Source organism: Plutella xylostella, chromosome 19 (assembly GCF_932276165.1).
Source record: "Plutella xylostella chromosome 19, ilPluXylo3.1, whole genome shotgun sequence".
Classification (NCBI taxonomy): Eukaryota; Metazoa; Arthropoda; class Insecta; order Lepidoptera; family Plutellidae; genus Plutella; species Plutella xylostella.
The window spans coordinates 5,034,031-5,050,400 of NC_063999.1; the positions used below are offsets into that span (position 1 = coordinate 5,034,031).

The 16,370-nt window shown below is 36.6% G+C and overlaps 2 protein-coding genes across 2 annotated transcripts; one reads left to right on the forward strand and one right to left on the reverse strand.

Annotated features, from left to right (window-relative positions):
- The first annotated feature begins 180 nt into the window (after positions 1–180).
- Positions 181–6,982, forward strand: LOC105387474 (solute carrier family 46 member 3). Its single transcript, XM_011558208.3, has 7 exons — positions 181–527; positions 1,321–1,581; positions 4,688–4,862; positions 5,326–5,503; positions 5,634–6,012; positions 6,191–6,431; positions 6,805–6,982. The coding sequence occupies exons 1-7, from the start codon at positions 395–397 to the stop codon at positions 6,869–6,871; spliced, it is 1,434 nt and encodes a 477-aa protein (XP_011556510.3). The 5' UTR covers positions 181–394; the 3' UTR covers positions 6,872–6,982.
- Positions 6,972–9,727, reverse strand: LOC105388435. Its single transcript, XM_038106024.2, has 3 exons — positions 9,276–9,727; positions 8,383–8,575; positions 6,972–7,774 (listed from the first exon to the last, which is right to left on the reverse strand). Exons 1-3 carry the CDS (start codon positions 9,579–9,581, stop codon positions 7,476–7,478), a joined length of 798 nt encoding a protein of 265 aa, XP_037961952.1. The 5' UTR covers positions 9,582–9,727; the 3' UTR covers positions 6,972–7,475.
- Between the last annotated feature and the right edge of the window lie 6,643 nt (positions 9,728–16,370).

Consider the following 16,370-nt stretch of genomic DNA (forward strand, 5'->3'; position numbering starts at 1 on the left):
CAACGTATCTTTAAAACTGTTATAATATGTATTTTGTTGGTGTATCTATAATAATAATAAAGAATAAAATAATAAATAATGATTCAGTTAATCCAAAATCCTAGGGGGGGTCAATAGCCCCACCCGCCCCCCCACTAGATCCTTACATCCGCCGCAGCCGCAACAAAAACGCGCGAAGGCCAAACCAGATGCGGGCAGTGGGCAGCTGCAATGATAAGTTAGTAATCTGTTAGTATTCATGACGAGATTACAACATTATAAATTACGCATACGGAATAGTTCTCTTTGTTATGTTTGCGTGCGTAATGTGTGAAATATTAGAATAGATAATACTAGTGGCGGTTAACCAAGATCAATGTGATACCAATAAGTAGAGTTATTTTAAATTAATTTAATGTCGGCTTTACTAATAAATTATGACGGAAGTGTTAGTGAATCTACTCCTTTGTTGGAGAGTAACAAAAGGTTTTTTAAGTTGACTGCAGAAGTGCCCTACACGCTCTTTTTATTTAGTTTTGCTCTAACTGGTAAGTAACCCTATCCTATTTAGGTAGGTCTGTACGACATTATGTAGGTCTACGTAACTACAGATACCTACACTAACATTTCATATTTTTAAAATTTTCGGATGTAACTAATTAGTAATAATAATAATCTTTATTTGCACACCATGAAACATAAGTATCTTAAAATTAACTTAAATATCAAATTGCACAAATGGCGGTCTTATCGGTAAGAGCGATCTCTTTCAAACCAGGTACTAGGTAGAAAGTATAATTATGTGATTGCTTTTCTTATAAATTTACTTAAATACTCAATGAGTGTTTAATGATTATTTATAACCAGTTTTTAGTGTATAAATAAGTAGTTATTAGGTACCATTAAGGTAATTTTCCACTAGCTGGTATTAAAAAAAGCATGGCAAGGAAAATTTTATTAAGGCCGGTGATCGTTAGATTAGTATTCATTATGAACAGAATGCCAATTAAATCCTGAACACGAACGGAATAAGGTTTATTCTTAATCAATGAGAGATTACTTATCCTAATCCTAACTAATATTATAAATGCGAAAGTAACTGTGTCTGTCTGTCTGTTACTCTTTCACGCCAAAACTACTGAACGGATTTGAATGAAAATTGGTATACATATGGTTTAGACCCTGAGAAAGAACGTAGGATACTTTTTATCCCGGAATTCCCACGGGAAAACTTTTTAAAGCGAAGCTAAGCTCGCGGAAACAGCTAGTTCTTAATAAATTTGATTCTTAATCAATCAGAGATTATGTAATCACTTTTCGTAAGACCATCCTTATTTTCAGGAAATGTCCAATACAGCCTACTCCTGCAGCGGACATGCAAAGTAGACCTGAACTACACGGACATCAAGTGTGATCTCCTCTACTCCCAGAACAAGACTGATGAAGCCAAAGAGTTGGAATGTGAGGTGGAGGCGAAGACCACGATACTGATCATGACTCTGTCGGTGATCTGTGGCATTATTCCAGCTCTGATCTCCGTGTTTCTGGGGTCCTGGTCCGATCGACATGGACGTAAGCCGTTGATCGTATGGCCGTTGTTTGGTACGTACCTAAACTAACTTTAGAGGGTGTTAGAAAAATAATATGATTGTATTGGTTGTAAGCCGATAAGGTTGATTACTAAGTTCAGACCATCAACATTCAATATTAATTCGGTACGGGTTGGGGTGGTGCTCTCACATAATATTATGAGTATCTTGACACCGTGATGGTAGTATTATAAAGTACACAATTAAACATATCTCATAGTCTCTAGATAGGTTTACGTAGGTCAGTGCAGTGTTTATTTATCTATACATATACATACATACATACATCCATCCTGACGTCCCTCAGCAGGGACATATACATAGATCATTATTACTTTTTAAAAGCATAAAGCCTCGAATTCACTAGGGCACAAGTTCTGAGACTGTTACAGAACATCTACGGTGCGTGTTCTCAGAACATTTTGGTAACATGTCGTGATACAGAAGTCACGCACGCGTCCACACTCTGCAACAGCGGTCGCTAGACCTAGTAAAAAAAATAAACTCTATGCGCTAGACCATTGGTACTATTTGGTACTCAACCTTTTTTATATATGGGCCACAAACACGTTTAAGTCATGGTGTCGCGGGCCGCAAGCATTTTTTTTAACTATTATAAAGAGATGTAAACTATCGAATAATAATATTTAAAAAAAACACATGAATAACGATGATCTGTGTAAAAAGTATCGGGATTAGATCAATAAAACAAAAAATGATTGTTATTCATCCAAATTTCTTTTATCACCTTCAAAGTATGCTCCTTCAGAAACGATACACATACGCCAACGGATTATCCAATCATAACAACATTTTTTAAATCGCTGTTTCCAAAGTTGTGTTTAGTACTCGCGGCGAATTTTCTTTTTTTTCTACTAGCGATTGTTAGTTAACTAAAGTCATGTTGACTGTTTTTTTTTACTATCGCGGTGTTGTGCACTCCGAATTCTTGCCAGAAAGTCAAACTAAAAGAGTATTATTTGCGGGTTATGTAGAATTTAATACAGCAAATTCGACGAAGAAGGCCAGATTTGTGGAAAAAAATTCGAGAATAGATTTTGCCACCACCACGATATCGCGCCTTTCGCACAAGGATCGTCATTGTGAATGAATTTCTGAGCTAACACTCAAAAAATACCATCGGGCATCCACCATATTAACCAGATATGGCTGCAGCTCACGGCTCTAGCTTATTTTTTTTTCCTAAACTCAAATTACCACTTCGAGGCACTGTTTTCAATCGATAGAATACAATAAGGAAAAATCGCCGCGAGTACTAAACACAAATCTGAAAACAGCGTTTAAAAAAAAATTGTGATGGTCGGATAATTCGTTGGCGTATGTGTATTTTATGGATAAACTTAATCCCGATGCTTTTTACACAGAATGTATATTCTTTATTATTTCTCAGGGCACGCGGGCCACTGATAAAGGCCGGGCGGGCCACATGCGGCCCGCGGGCCGCAGTTTGAGTATAGCTGCGCTAGACTGATGTCGCAGGAAGTTCTGTCTCGCGAGCCAAAACACGGAACCTGTTCTGCGACACGTAGATGTCGCTGTATAGTCGCGTGCGACGTCGCAGAACAGAGCGCGACGTCGCGGCGACACGTAGACGACATGTGCCTAGACAGGTTCTGCGACAATTTGTCGCCTAGTGAATACGAGGCTTAAACTTGAATCTCTGTAATCTCTACCATTACAGTCCCATAGCTATATCCTAAATCAGGCGAACATGGAGTTTTTTCTACTTATCCATAAAATATCGTAGAAACAGTATCAATCACATTTTGCAATTTCGTAATTCAATAACTGGGCCATTCGGTGGCAAACAGAGGTTTAGAGTACATGGAGCCGCTTTACTTAATGTTAGTAAATATTTTTCTGTAAGTATAAAAAGATAACGTATGAATGTATTTTAAAATTAAGTAATTTGGTTAGTAGTTAAAGTTAACCCTAATGTGACGAGCTAAAAAAATATGCTAATTAAATACATTTAATTTTATAAACTTACCTAACTATGTAGGTACATGACGAAAAGGATGAGAGTGTCTCAGCAGTCTCAGCACCAACATATATTTTTATTAAGTACCTATTTGTCCAATTCAAACTCAATGCTTATGGTGTCTTATGTTTTGTATGCAAGATTGATTTGAAAAAAGTTCAACATTTAAAAAGTCTCCCATGGCGTTTCAGCTTATAATACCATTTTTGCAAGTAAGCTTGTAACACCCTGTATCTTTTACACATGTCTCCTAAAATATGTTGGTAGTTTAGTAACAAGCTCATACCCGATTTGGCAGTGAATATATTTAGAAAACTTGAACTTATAGCGGAAATTTCCGATGTACTCAGTCCCGTAATAGTCCTAAAATAGCTTCAGAGGAAAAATTATTACTTGACGATTTTGGATAGAGAAACAGGTTCAGTCGTTCAGAACATCGGATAAGATCACTCACTCCCATGCATGATGCAATACACGTGTAGTGTTTTAACCACGAATACAAAAGATGGGTATTATTTATTTCACAAAACAAAGTTAAAAAAGAAATACACTCACGGGCAATGAAAAAGTTCCATTGAGAAAATCACCAAATTATTCCTAAACGGAAAAAAATAATAACTTTATGACGCTTTCTTTAAACGGAGGATCAGGATATTAGCAACTACACAAGTAAATATTTTGTTAAAATTTCCTATTAAATGTTTAAAAACAATTGGCCAAATTGGTGTCTGCATTTTGTAAGTGGAACTGTTTCTTTGCCCGTGAATGTATATAATAAGTTAAGTATAAAGATTTACGTGTAGCATCAAAGTTCCCAAACGGAAGAACAGATTTTGATTTAATTTCTTTTTAATAATTTTACACTGAGTGTTGTTTGCCTTATTTCATAAGAATTTGATCGGCCGTTTGGAGATCATCTGCTGTTTTGGTAAAGTATGAAAAAGAAAAGTGCGCGCTTGTAAGCTTCTAACTTTCTGTGCTACTCTAGTCGGAAGTGAATCTTTGCTTTGAGATAGATTGTTTTTGTTCAACAATATTTTGCTCCAACACATAGTTATATAGGAACCTACATGACATGACAAGGCAAATTTTAACATAATCCTATTTTAAACTCCAGGACAGTTCCTGACAGCGGTACTATCGGTGGTCTACTGCGCCGTGCCGACACTCGGCCTGTGGTCGTTCCTGTATTGCGCCATACCCAATGCTGTGCTCGGAGGATGCACCACGTGGACTCTGGGGAACAATCTGTTGATTACCGATATTACTAAGGAAAATGAACGATCTCTTAGGTATGGTTTTATAATAACTGATATAGCGTTTTTTTATCTTGTTTCCTGTATACAGTGTATTGTAAAGGTGGTATAGGTACTTACTTAACACTTAAACGGCAGTCATCAAACAAAAGAAGTTCACAATGACTTCTGAGTTAGGTACCCCTTTACGGCTTAGTTTCACAATTTATTTATTTATTTATTAGGTTCACATAATAATTGTAGTTTTACAATGTGTCCCACAAAACTGTTTATATTCAGTTTGTCTGTGGGATCGGAGTCTCTTTATACAAAACAAATTACTTAAGTACTTAGGTATTTTTGTACATAATTGGTAGTATTACAAAAAAAAAAAACAAATAATAACTTTTAATCTGAGATTAACTTATTACAAGGTAGGTTAAATATAATATATATACTTACCACTTTTAAAATACCTTGTAAAGAAACATATGTATTCAAGAGTGCCTTAAATTTTCAGGTTAGCAATACTTCAAGGCAGTGGATACGTTGGTCTGCTCTTGGGAAACTTAGCCGCAACTTACATGTACGATGCAGTTGGATATGTTTATACATTCGCAATATCTGCGGCTTTATATGGCGTCTGTTACGTATACACTTTGTTTCTTGTCGAGGAAACGTTGGCTACTCCTCAAGAGGTAAAAACATTTCCCTTAACTATTAAAATCCATTTTAATAACCTACTATAGGTTGAACCATATATTAGTCTATGGTTGAACAAATTGAGGATCTTAGGTGATGTGACTAAACAAGTTCATATGATTTCAGATAACCCTAAAGGGACTAGTGGATTTGGGCCTTTTAAAAGAAATGAAAGAAGTGTGGTGCAAGGAACGCTCTCGAAGAATCGCATACATTCTAATCCTACTTATATTAACGTATGCCATTACCATGGTCAATTTCTCTGGTCTGAATAATATCGACTATTTGTTCACAAGACAAAAGTTCCAGTGGTTATTGAAAGAATATTCTATATTCTCGACAGTTTACATTGTTATTATAATAACTGGAATGTTTTTTGGCATGACGATGTTTCAAAAATTCTGCAATTTGTCTGATGGGGCGTTGCTAATAATGGCATATTTGTCTTCTATTGCGGAAAATGTAGGGAAAAGTTTAGCGGTGAAACCTTGGCAAATGTATTTAGGTGAGGAATCATTCATTTTCTTTCTATAATGTCGCTCTATTTTTTTAAATTCGTAAATACTTACATGAACTACGAAACAGTTAAGTATTTGCATATCTCTCGCTACTGTAATTTGCCCTTATATTATTTTCAGCAATTTATAGGGTCATCAAAAACATAATTTCATATTCATTTACAGCTGCATCGATGTCAATGCTTGGCTACCTCTCGCCGACAATCATACGATCACAGGTGTCCAAAGTGGTCCCTAAAGAGGAGATTGGCCGGATGTACTCTTTGCTATCATGTCTGGAGTCAGTGTCTCCGGTGGTGGCTCCAGTAGTTTTCAACTTCATCTACTTCCACACCCTGGTCTGGTTTCCTGGAGCTGTTTATGCTACTGCCGCTGGCCTGTTCTGGGTTTGCCTGGTTTTCGCAATGTAAGTACTTATTTGTCATTTTGTATATTCGAAATTCCCATTTTACGGATTTTATTTGTTACTGTGAAACTTTGTATCGTTAGTAACAGTTGGTTTTGGTGTAATCTATCCTATTGAAGATGATAGTAAAGAGTTTTTGATTGCGTCATAGCAGATAGTGGGAATGGACCTGATATGACGAAAGATAGAATTACTGAAAAATAAAGATGACCATCTCAATATAATTTTGAATGTTACATTCTGCTATATACATTCATAGTTTGGTGGATTGATAGATAGGTAGACAATATTTTTTATGGCGCACCTAAAATATTAATGTACCTACGTTTGCCCGACTAAGATGTAGTCAAAAATAATGATTTTATTGTTTCAGAACTGCAGAAATACTTATAAGAAGGAAACCGTATGTTCCAAGCGGTTATACGATAATTGAAAAGTAGGTAGCAATATACCTAATTGTACTTATAAGTATACATAATAATATAAATAATATATAAATATGTACGATACAAATTACAGTAGACCAGAAGAAATAAACAATGAAAAATCAATAAACTTTTATTGAAAACCACACACACATACATACTACGTATTCGGCTACTTAATAACTTTACATCATTATAAAAATAATAATTAAAGTTAATACTTAATGGAAATTATTATGTAACGACTTACAAACTAAGAAATGTGATTACTTAAATATTTTATGAAAGTACAAAAGTACTGGGAGATGAGTAACCAGGAATACGTCTGAATCAAACTTGTATTTTTTATTCGTAACCTTTACGTGTACGAATATAAATGTTTTTCAGAATCACACTGCTTTTGTATTTTCAAAAGCAAATAATTTAAAACCCGTGAGTTTATAGATGAATGGATTAATCATTTGAAATATTTCCCTTTCTTCTTTTTGGATTCTTGAATTCATCATGAAACCTCAAATTTGAAATTTCAATTTCCTATCGTTCATTGGTTCTACGTCCATATCTTAAAACAAACTTACGCTACACTATCCCCATCAGTGGACCCATCAATCTCAACCAGTCACAACATTCTCTTAGTCGTGGAAACCAGGTCACACAAGGGCTGCACCAGAACATACAACAGGATGAACAAAACAAACGCCATCAGTGCGGAAGACATCCCTTCTCGGCCAACTCTGAAGTAGTCCATATGGAATCCAATAACTATGGAGACCAGGCCGACGGATAGCGCGAACAAGCCAACGGCTATGTGGAAGATCTTGATCGGGCCGGCTTTCACCATCAGCTTGACCTTCGATGAGAACAGAGTGATGATGCCGGTCACGAAGCTTAGGAGAGTGAACGCGAAGGCGATCACACCTGGAAAAAATTAGAATAGAATAGAATAGAAATCATTTATTTGACACACAGCAAAAAAAATATGAAAAAACAAAAATACAGTAACTTTCAAAAACAGCTAAGTACTTATATACATAAAGAACTTAAGTAATAATTAAATCAAACAAAAAAAATATATGTACCAGTACAAAACATTGGACAATATGCTGCGTGTCAAAAAGGCACATCCACTCAGCTATTGCTGCGCGGATTAAGAGGTTTAGGAAAATTTGGCGATTATAATAATTATTATATGTATACAAGTACTTATTTCTTTTTGATTTTAGGGTATCCGTGCCCAAAATTGGAGAAATACTAGGGTTTTTCGCCGTGGTAATAGAATCGGTTAGTCATATCCGTTGTGTTTAGGATGCGGATGTAAGATACTTACAGCACCTACATCAGCGGCCGCTACACAGGTTTGTTATCGACGTCGATAATCTCGTTTAATGCGCGTTCCACCAATCACAGAACCGTATTTATGGGGAATCATGATATAGCGACGTCTATCTACGTCGCTAACGAACCCGTGTAGCAACAGCTGACTCTACCCTCATCTACATTTAAAACCAATACAAAACAGTCCTTACCAAGGATCCCATGAGCAGTGTTAACCGTCATCTTAGTCTCAGACAGGGCGAGGAATGTGCCGGCCATGACGAAGATGGCTCCAATGACCTGCAGACAGCCGTGGACGATGCGCTTCCCGTCTTCAGACAGGTTGAAGGACCAGGAGTTGTGCCGGTGCAGGGTTAGCACGGCTTCTACCAGGAACAGCTGGTACTGAGGAGAGGATTGGAGAGTTCTATGATAGAGTTAGGACTGGTGGTACTGATAAAATATTTTTTTCATTGTAGGTATGGCAGCTAGGTACCTAGGTGTTTTTAATTGCGGATTGGCCTAATTTATTTAAATAATAATTTAATGAGAAATCTTTCTATTAATATAGGCCAGCTTGGTGGACTACCATAGAACAACGCGGACACGGGTACTCAATGTGGACTACGCGTCAACCCTTTCTTCATGGGAAGGAGACCCGTGCCCAGCGGGGACGTGATGGCTTGTGATGATGACCTTCTATTCCCACCACTAATTATTAACACAAATTGATGAACACCTTTGGGACCGGGCGGACCCGGGACCTCTGCGTTTTGAAACAAGATGACCTACTAACCAACAGATCTTTTACCCCTAGACCATAGAAGCAGTTCTATTTAATTCATAAAAGAGAAATCTTGTAGGGATTTAGGCACTAGATAGTGTAATTAAGAAGTTACTGGAGGTGGGATCTATAAAAAGCCTAATCATCGATTTTATTAGGCATCGATCGATGATGTTCAAAGATGATTAAAATTTAGTGTGTAGCTACAATGAACGTATCAATCTTATTGTTGTTTAAAATATATAGCAGGTAAACCAGATCACAATATAAATTCTTAACATGCCACGAGCAGAAATCAAACGAAAAATAAAACCAACATACACCAGTCCCGGCAAAGACAATGTGGAGTTGCAGATTCGTGATCTGTCCATTCGCGTTGGACGTGAGAGCGAAGTGCCACAGGCAGAACACCACTATCGCACTCATCATGTGATGCAGCAGGTTGAAGAGCTGGCACAGGGCTCTCCAGGCAGACTTCCATGAGGAGCTGTCGTATTCAGCCCCGCTCTCCTCGTCATACGTCGTCGGGGCCCTCGTCACCTCCGCCTGCTGGTAAGGCACATGCTCCCGAACCTCATACATCTCCACCTTATCCAAAGATTGCCGGCTGGTGCTAGGCCTATCCATGTTGCTTCTCCTATTTACACTGTATTTACCACGGACCGTTGTCACAAACACCACTACGACACATAGATCGCGGACATAACTCTGAATTGTCCCCAGAACTCCTAAGGTTTTGAGTCATGCTGATAGCTCCGCTCTTGTTTCAGATAACGGTACAGAGTACTATCGATGCTGTTTGGGGATATCGTGAATATTGACAGCTTGAAGATTGGGATTTGAGTAACTATTGATAAGTGGAGATAGATTATCGGGCGTTGGAATTCGGAAAGTGTTGCAAGTGTTAGATATGTGCGGTGGGAGTGGTCGAAACCGCGAAAATGTGAGATGATTTGACCTAAATTTTGTAAGATACGATTGTAATTTTTCGATCAATTGGTGGTCATCATGAATGAACTTTGATTAGGTATAAATCGTGCCTGGGACTTAGTACATTGCGTGTAACTAGGTATTACTTTTTAAATAAGTCAATTACCTATGTAAGACTAGATTAATATTAGTACAGTGGTCTGTCTGGGTCAAAATAGGGATAATTATTACATATCTAATACCTACTTATTTTATTTTTATGATGAATCTTTGCAGCTACACCTGCCAAGTACCGAATGTGTGGTGCTCGTTGCTATTGCTGAATGTGATAAGAACCCGATACCTCCGGCGCGGGAGACGCCATCTGGCGTTAAGTAGCTGTACCAGCTCCGGGCTATACAACTTAGGTTTTAATTATTCGTCGACCGCTAGTCATGTATAACAATAATCATGAGGATTATTATATTATTTCAGGCGATGCTAGCAAGAAAAAAATATATTACAATCTATCTCTAATAAAATAAGTTATGCTTAATTATTTATTTATTTAATTCTTTATTGCACAAATATAAAAATACATGTACAAAAGGTGGGCTTAATGCTAAGAGCATTTTCTACCAGCCAACCTACAGGAGGTGCAGGAAAACAAGTACAAAGATGTGCAAAAAAAAAAAAAAAAAAACGAAAAAGTATGTAAGATGAAAAAACTAAAAACTAAATAGTCACTTAATAATTATCTTAATATATAATAACAATACATTCAAATAATTATATAAATTTATAAAAGATAATAATAAAATACATATAATATTAGGATACATAAATATAATATATACAAACATATAATAATATAATATCCAGACAGGTACACGAAAATGCTATTTATTTAAGTTGCTGAGATAATGAGCGCGGGTTAGTCGCTTGAAGATGTGGCGAGAAGGGGCTTCTCTAATATTCTCGGGAAGATTATTCCATAGGCGAACGGCGGTGACAGCGAAGGAGTTAGACATAAAACCGGAATGGAAAGAGGGCAGTGCTAATAGATGATTATGGGAGGAACGGAGATGACGTGTATGAGTGTCAGAAAGAAAATCAAACATGGATTTAAGATAGGGAGGAGTATTAGGCTCGTGGAGAACGGAGAAAAGGAGACATAGGATACGAAGATTCCTACGATCACGAATGGGGAGCCATTTTAGCTGTGAACGGTACTGAGAAACGTGATCATATTTACGTAGCCCAAAAACGAAACGGATACAGGTATTCAATAAGCGTTCAAGCTTATTGAGTAGCACTTCGGTCAGATCCAAGTAACACACATCCGCATAGTCTAAGATAGGTAGAAGCAAAGAGTTTACTAAGGCTAGTTTGGTGTGTTGTGGAAGAAAGTTTTTAAGGCGAAGCATAGAGTGGAGAGAAGCGTAGATTTTGCGGGACACTTTGTCTAACTGTTGCTCCCAACTTAAGTGCTCATCTATGATCAGACCAAGATCATTGACAGTTGGAGAGAAAGGTATCACACGACCGTCAAATTGAACTGGTGGAACCATGGTGGAACAGTGGTGTAGTCCAGAGAGGATAGAAGTCTTGAACTTCCTACAATTATTGCCTGACACTTTTTGGGGTTGACGGAAATGCCAAAATGCTGCGACCACCTTAGTATCTCATCGAGATCTCCATTCACCAATTATGTGCGTAGGTGGTCTCATAAATGCTCTTCATATACCTTTATTAGTATTACTACTCAAAAACAGATGGCGTTATGTCAGCGTTTTATTATTTGATGCTACTCGTCGGCAGATGGCGCTAGATGTTAGAAAAACCGTATATTTAACAATTTTGTTTTTTTTTTCTTATTCACTGAACATCCCAAAGGTGAATGGACCTGATATTGAGAATACTTATAAGTACAAAAAATATAATTTAGGCTCACTGTGAAATCTGGCGATGATAGGATAAAGCTATATTGCATCTGAAGAGATCAATTTTATAACAAAACTGCTATGTAAAATAGATTGTATACCTACGGATACCCTATTAGGTACGTACTATAATTAAAACCAAGAAACATAAGTACCCCTAAATTAAAACCAAATAAAAATCAGTACACATTCTACCTACTTACTATATAAATCTAAATAACCCAAAACATTTTAATGGGAGTTAATTAATAACAACAAAAAGGCATAAATTCCTAATCTATCCGGTAACCCTTTGGCCGCAGCAGCCTGCAGGCTATTTAGGGCGGCTCCAGTGACCGCCTCCCAATTAATATGAACACTAATGAATTCTTACCATGGGGCCTATTTGACTGTATGCCGTTTTAGGGTTATCAAAAACAAAAAAATACTTTGAATGCAACATTAATAGTAGGTATTGGGAGAACATGAAACATGGAACAACGATCAGCTAATCTGGCCACTTAAGAAAGACCTAGGTATGTCCGGTAGAGGATGAATACGGTCTGATGATGATGAAGATGCCAATGATCGGTCACAGTTCAGGAAAATATTGTAAACCATTTTATAAGTATCACGATCACAGTCTTCAGAAATCGCGAAAAAAAAACAGTCATTCCATAAGTGATTCAGTAGGTTTTAAGTCCTAATATTGTAAGTATCGAAATACCTATACAATCTTGGATACCTACGAAAACGCAACTTATCTTAAATCCTCCAGTAATGTTTTAGAAGGAGTCTTCTAAAAGAAATGTTGTACTGGCATCCCTAAGTGAGATATTACCGAGGCGTGACCCATTTGTCACCGACGCACTTGATAAAGAAGAAATATATCTACGAATTTTAAGGCGTTACTTTTACAGATTAAACGAGCTACATCAATTGAAAAAAAGAGCGAGAGTCGTTTCCCAATTTCCTATTAAGATATGATTTAGGAGGGTTGAGTACTATTTTTAGCAAAAGTACCTACGTATGATGCTGTACTTTAGCTCAAAGACCTAGATGACTAGGTTCAGAAAAAAATATCTTTCATAAATAATACAAACACCTATAGTAATTAACGTTAAATCACTCAATATTATAAGTAATCATATTTTTGATCTTAGTATTTAACGAGAGGTAAAACATATCACGAATATGCGTCCAGGGAGGTAAGCAGTTGAGCTACAAATTGGCAACCCGCTGTATGGAATTAAATAAAAAAAGTTCCTAATTACAGCTGAAAAAAATATAGACACGCAACTAGGCACTAGGCTAGGCTGGTCCTAGGTCCACCCTAGCAACTGGGTCAGATGAAACAATTACACAGATTATAGGAGCGCTAGCATATTAAATAAACCCTTCAAAGTATACTATTGATGAGATAACCATAGACTAGTGTTGTTTATTTTGGCATCATTCCGATAGGTATCGATACTATTAAGTATTTAAGTTTGGAATGAGTAGATTTTGATTTACTAATTCTCGGGTAGCGAGCTATACAAACAATCGTACTCTTAGGTATGTAACAAACCTTGATTATTATTGTAACTAATTATTTAAAAAATAACATAAACTAAATATGCTATTTAAGGGTTACAATCACGTACTTACGAAAATAAATAAAATAAATTTTTAATGTGTATTAACGCTACAACAATGTGGAAGTGTCAGTGTCCTGTGAAATTCCTAAAAACACGGGCCAGAATAAACTTTATAACATAAACTTTATAACCTAATTGCCTTGGAACATCGTATTGAATACAAACTTAAGGACACAATTTACAATGCATGAACATAGCTTACGGTCGCTATCGCCGATCAACGATTCTGTTATCGATAGTCCAGCAATGGCAGGCATCCCTACCAATGCATTCACTGGCCACAGAACAACTTGGTTCTGTGGACCACACAGACTCTGCTATTATCCCGGGCCACCCCGTGCCTGGTAATCTGTATAGCGTTCTTATTAAGATATTAACTACTGAGCGCAAACGGTTTATTAATAGGACTTTCCTGTTTGTCGGTCTGCTATTTGAAATTGTATGAAATTGAGTTGTACATTGTTGGCAATGAGTTATTGATTAGTCGGTAGAGTATAAAGTTGGATTCTATTGTAATGGCAGATAGAATGAAGATTCTATATTGTACCTCTATAACCCTGAGACAAATAATTTCATGAAACGCCGAATATTATCCAAATTAAAAAAATGCATCGATAAAATAATTCCCACGTTCTCTCTCGAGCGAAATATCGTTTGAAGCCGTCGTCGATCGGACTATAAATCTATTGATAATAATCGAATGGTGTATCGATCCCGGGCCGACTATCGACAATCTATTCATAACAATTCATAATCATTATCAGCTCTACTGTGACGTGCGGCGTGAGGTTTTTCTAAAATATATATGTTTATTGAGTAATTGAAATAAGTTTATTTGAGGTAGTATCACGGCGGTTACGTACCTAGATATTAAATTTGACATCAATAATGGTAGCGATTCGCGAATTTTCATACTCCTGTCCTCACTGCACGGGTCCGTTATTGTCGAAACTAAACGACGATTCGCCACATATTCGGCGCTGTGATTGCGGGAACGCTCATTAAATGAGTTTATCGACGTGTTTAACGAGCCACGGAGCCAGCTGTGACAGTAGATGCACTATAATAGCTATCTAAGGATTTTCATAAAATCCTTAGATAGCTATTACATCGGATATCATTCGATTAGAATTAGATCTTGAGGCAACAATTTTTTTTTAAATAAATTTAAATAAACATAATGATAGAACCAACCTTAGCAACAATATTTCACTTTTACAAAAGTCACGCTCAACAAGGAAACGTTAGGAAAAAAAGTAAAAGTAGTGACTCAAAGGAGCGGTAACCACCTCCATAATAAATTATAATCGGGAATCGAGTATAATCGATACATGATGCTGATGTCGGCACTCGATTTATTATCGATAGTAATTGGAATAAGGTACACGACCGTGGGGGCTAGTTGTTGTGGCATCCCTAGATACTTTTAGCCTGAGATTTCCGAATGCTTTTTTTAACTTGATTATAATTTTCTTTCTTGTAGTTATAGATTGTTAATAAGCGTAAGTCGAAAGGATATGACTCGAAGGGACATTCTGTACAACTTGTATTTTCATGCTGTAGAATCATAGTCTGTTTTTTTTATTGTGGGTACATACTTACCTAAATACTGTTTTTACTTACAGTAATAAAGTAAACTAAGTGACCGAAGTATGTTTTCGTTTGACCGCCGCCGATCAAGAAATAAAATCGATTATTTTCCCTCCGTGGTAAATCTTTAAGTGCTGTCATCGCGAATACTGCTACGTGTTCCCATAGGAAGCAAATTACAAAACGGTTCATATAGCTAATAAGTCTGTCCTAAGTGTTGTAGTAACTGTAAAAAAGTTTTGTACTAACTGTACATAAGTACAATGAGATTAAGTATTTATTTAATGATGAAAATTGAGGCTGGAGGAGGTTTTTATCCTGTCTGAAAGTATGTTCTGTGTACATAAAATGAAAACAGTTCTTAGGCATTTTAGAATATGAAAAACATTGTTCCTAAAAACTTCCGTAAGTATCTTTGCAGACTTTTCCATCAGTACAGTTTTCAGTTGGTATAATTGGGCTGTCTGGACACTGGACAGTAAGGGCCTTATCGAATGTTTTGTATACCTAGCTGATTCATCGGTGATTTTGCGCAAATAATACCTATCTAAAGTGTTTCCATTTGAGAGGTCTAGGGGGGACATGAATTGAAAATCACCTGGGCCTCTAGTACAAGTTTTGAAATTTCTGTAAACGATAAAAAATTGGTTTTCTTCTGTATATCCCATAGGAGTATGAGAGCAACAGTTAAATGTGACACTCGTTTTTTGTCAGTCAACACCTTCCTAGCAATTTCATCTCAATCATAGCTAAGCGCTTTTATGGTGCTCTAATAGCTTTTACTATAACGAGTCTATGCTTTTACTGGTCGAACGGCGTAATTTTTACTTTCCACTAAGTTTCTATAACACATCATAATGCGGTGGAGAGCCTAGCCCTTTCGAGCCAGTTTGACTTTGGACGCCATGGACGTCGAGCCGGAAAAGGAAACAATTCTTTTTTTTTTTGGTGAATTCGATATATGAAAAGTGACGTGAGAATATTTAACAGTTGAGGTTTAACGGGAGTTTGATAGTTCTCGTACAGTTTGTTAGTGTTTTGATTTGGTAAGTTTGTTTTTTTTCTACAAATCTCCTCCCATATTTTTTTCCGAATTTTAAGTTTCTATTCTGAAATATTGTTTAGCATATAAGTTCCTACATTTATGTATAGAGTTTATTGGTTTGCTTTGATCGATCACTGACTAAATAGTATATTGTGTATGTATGAATATTATATTTCAATCTGATAATTTCAGCACACAAGATAACATTCCCTGCTTACCTAATTCAATGAGTCTGGCTGAATTATGGCAATAAAGGTGCATTAGATCGACCACGGTTTTTTTGCATAGAGTATAATGCGTATTAGGTATT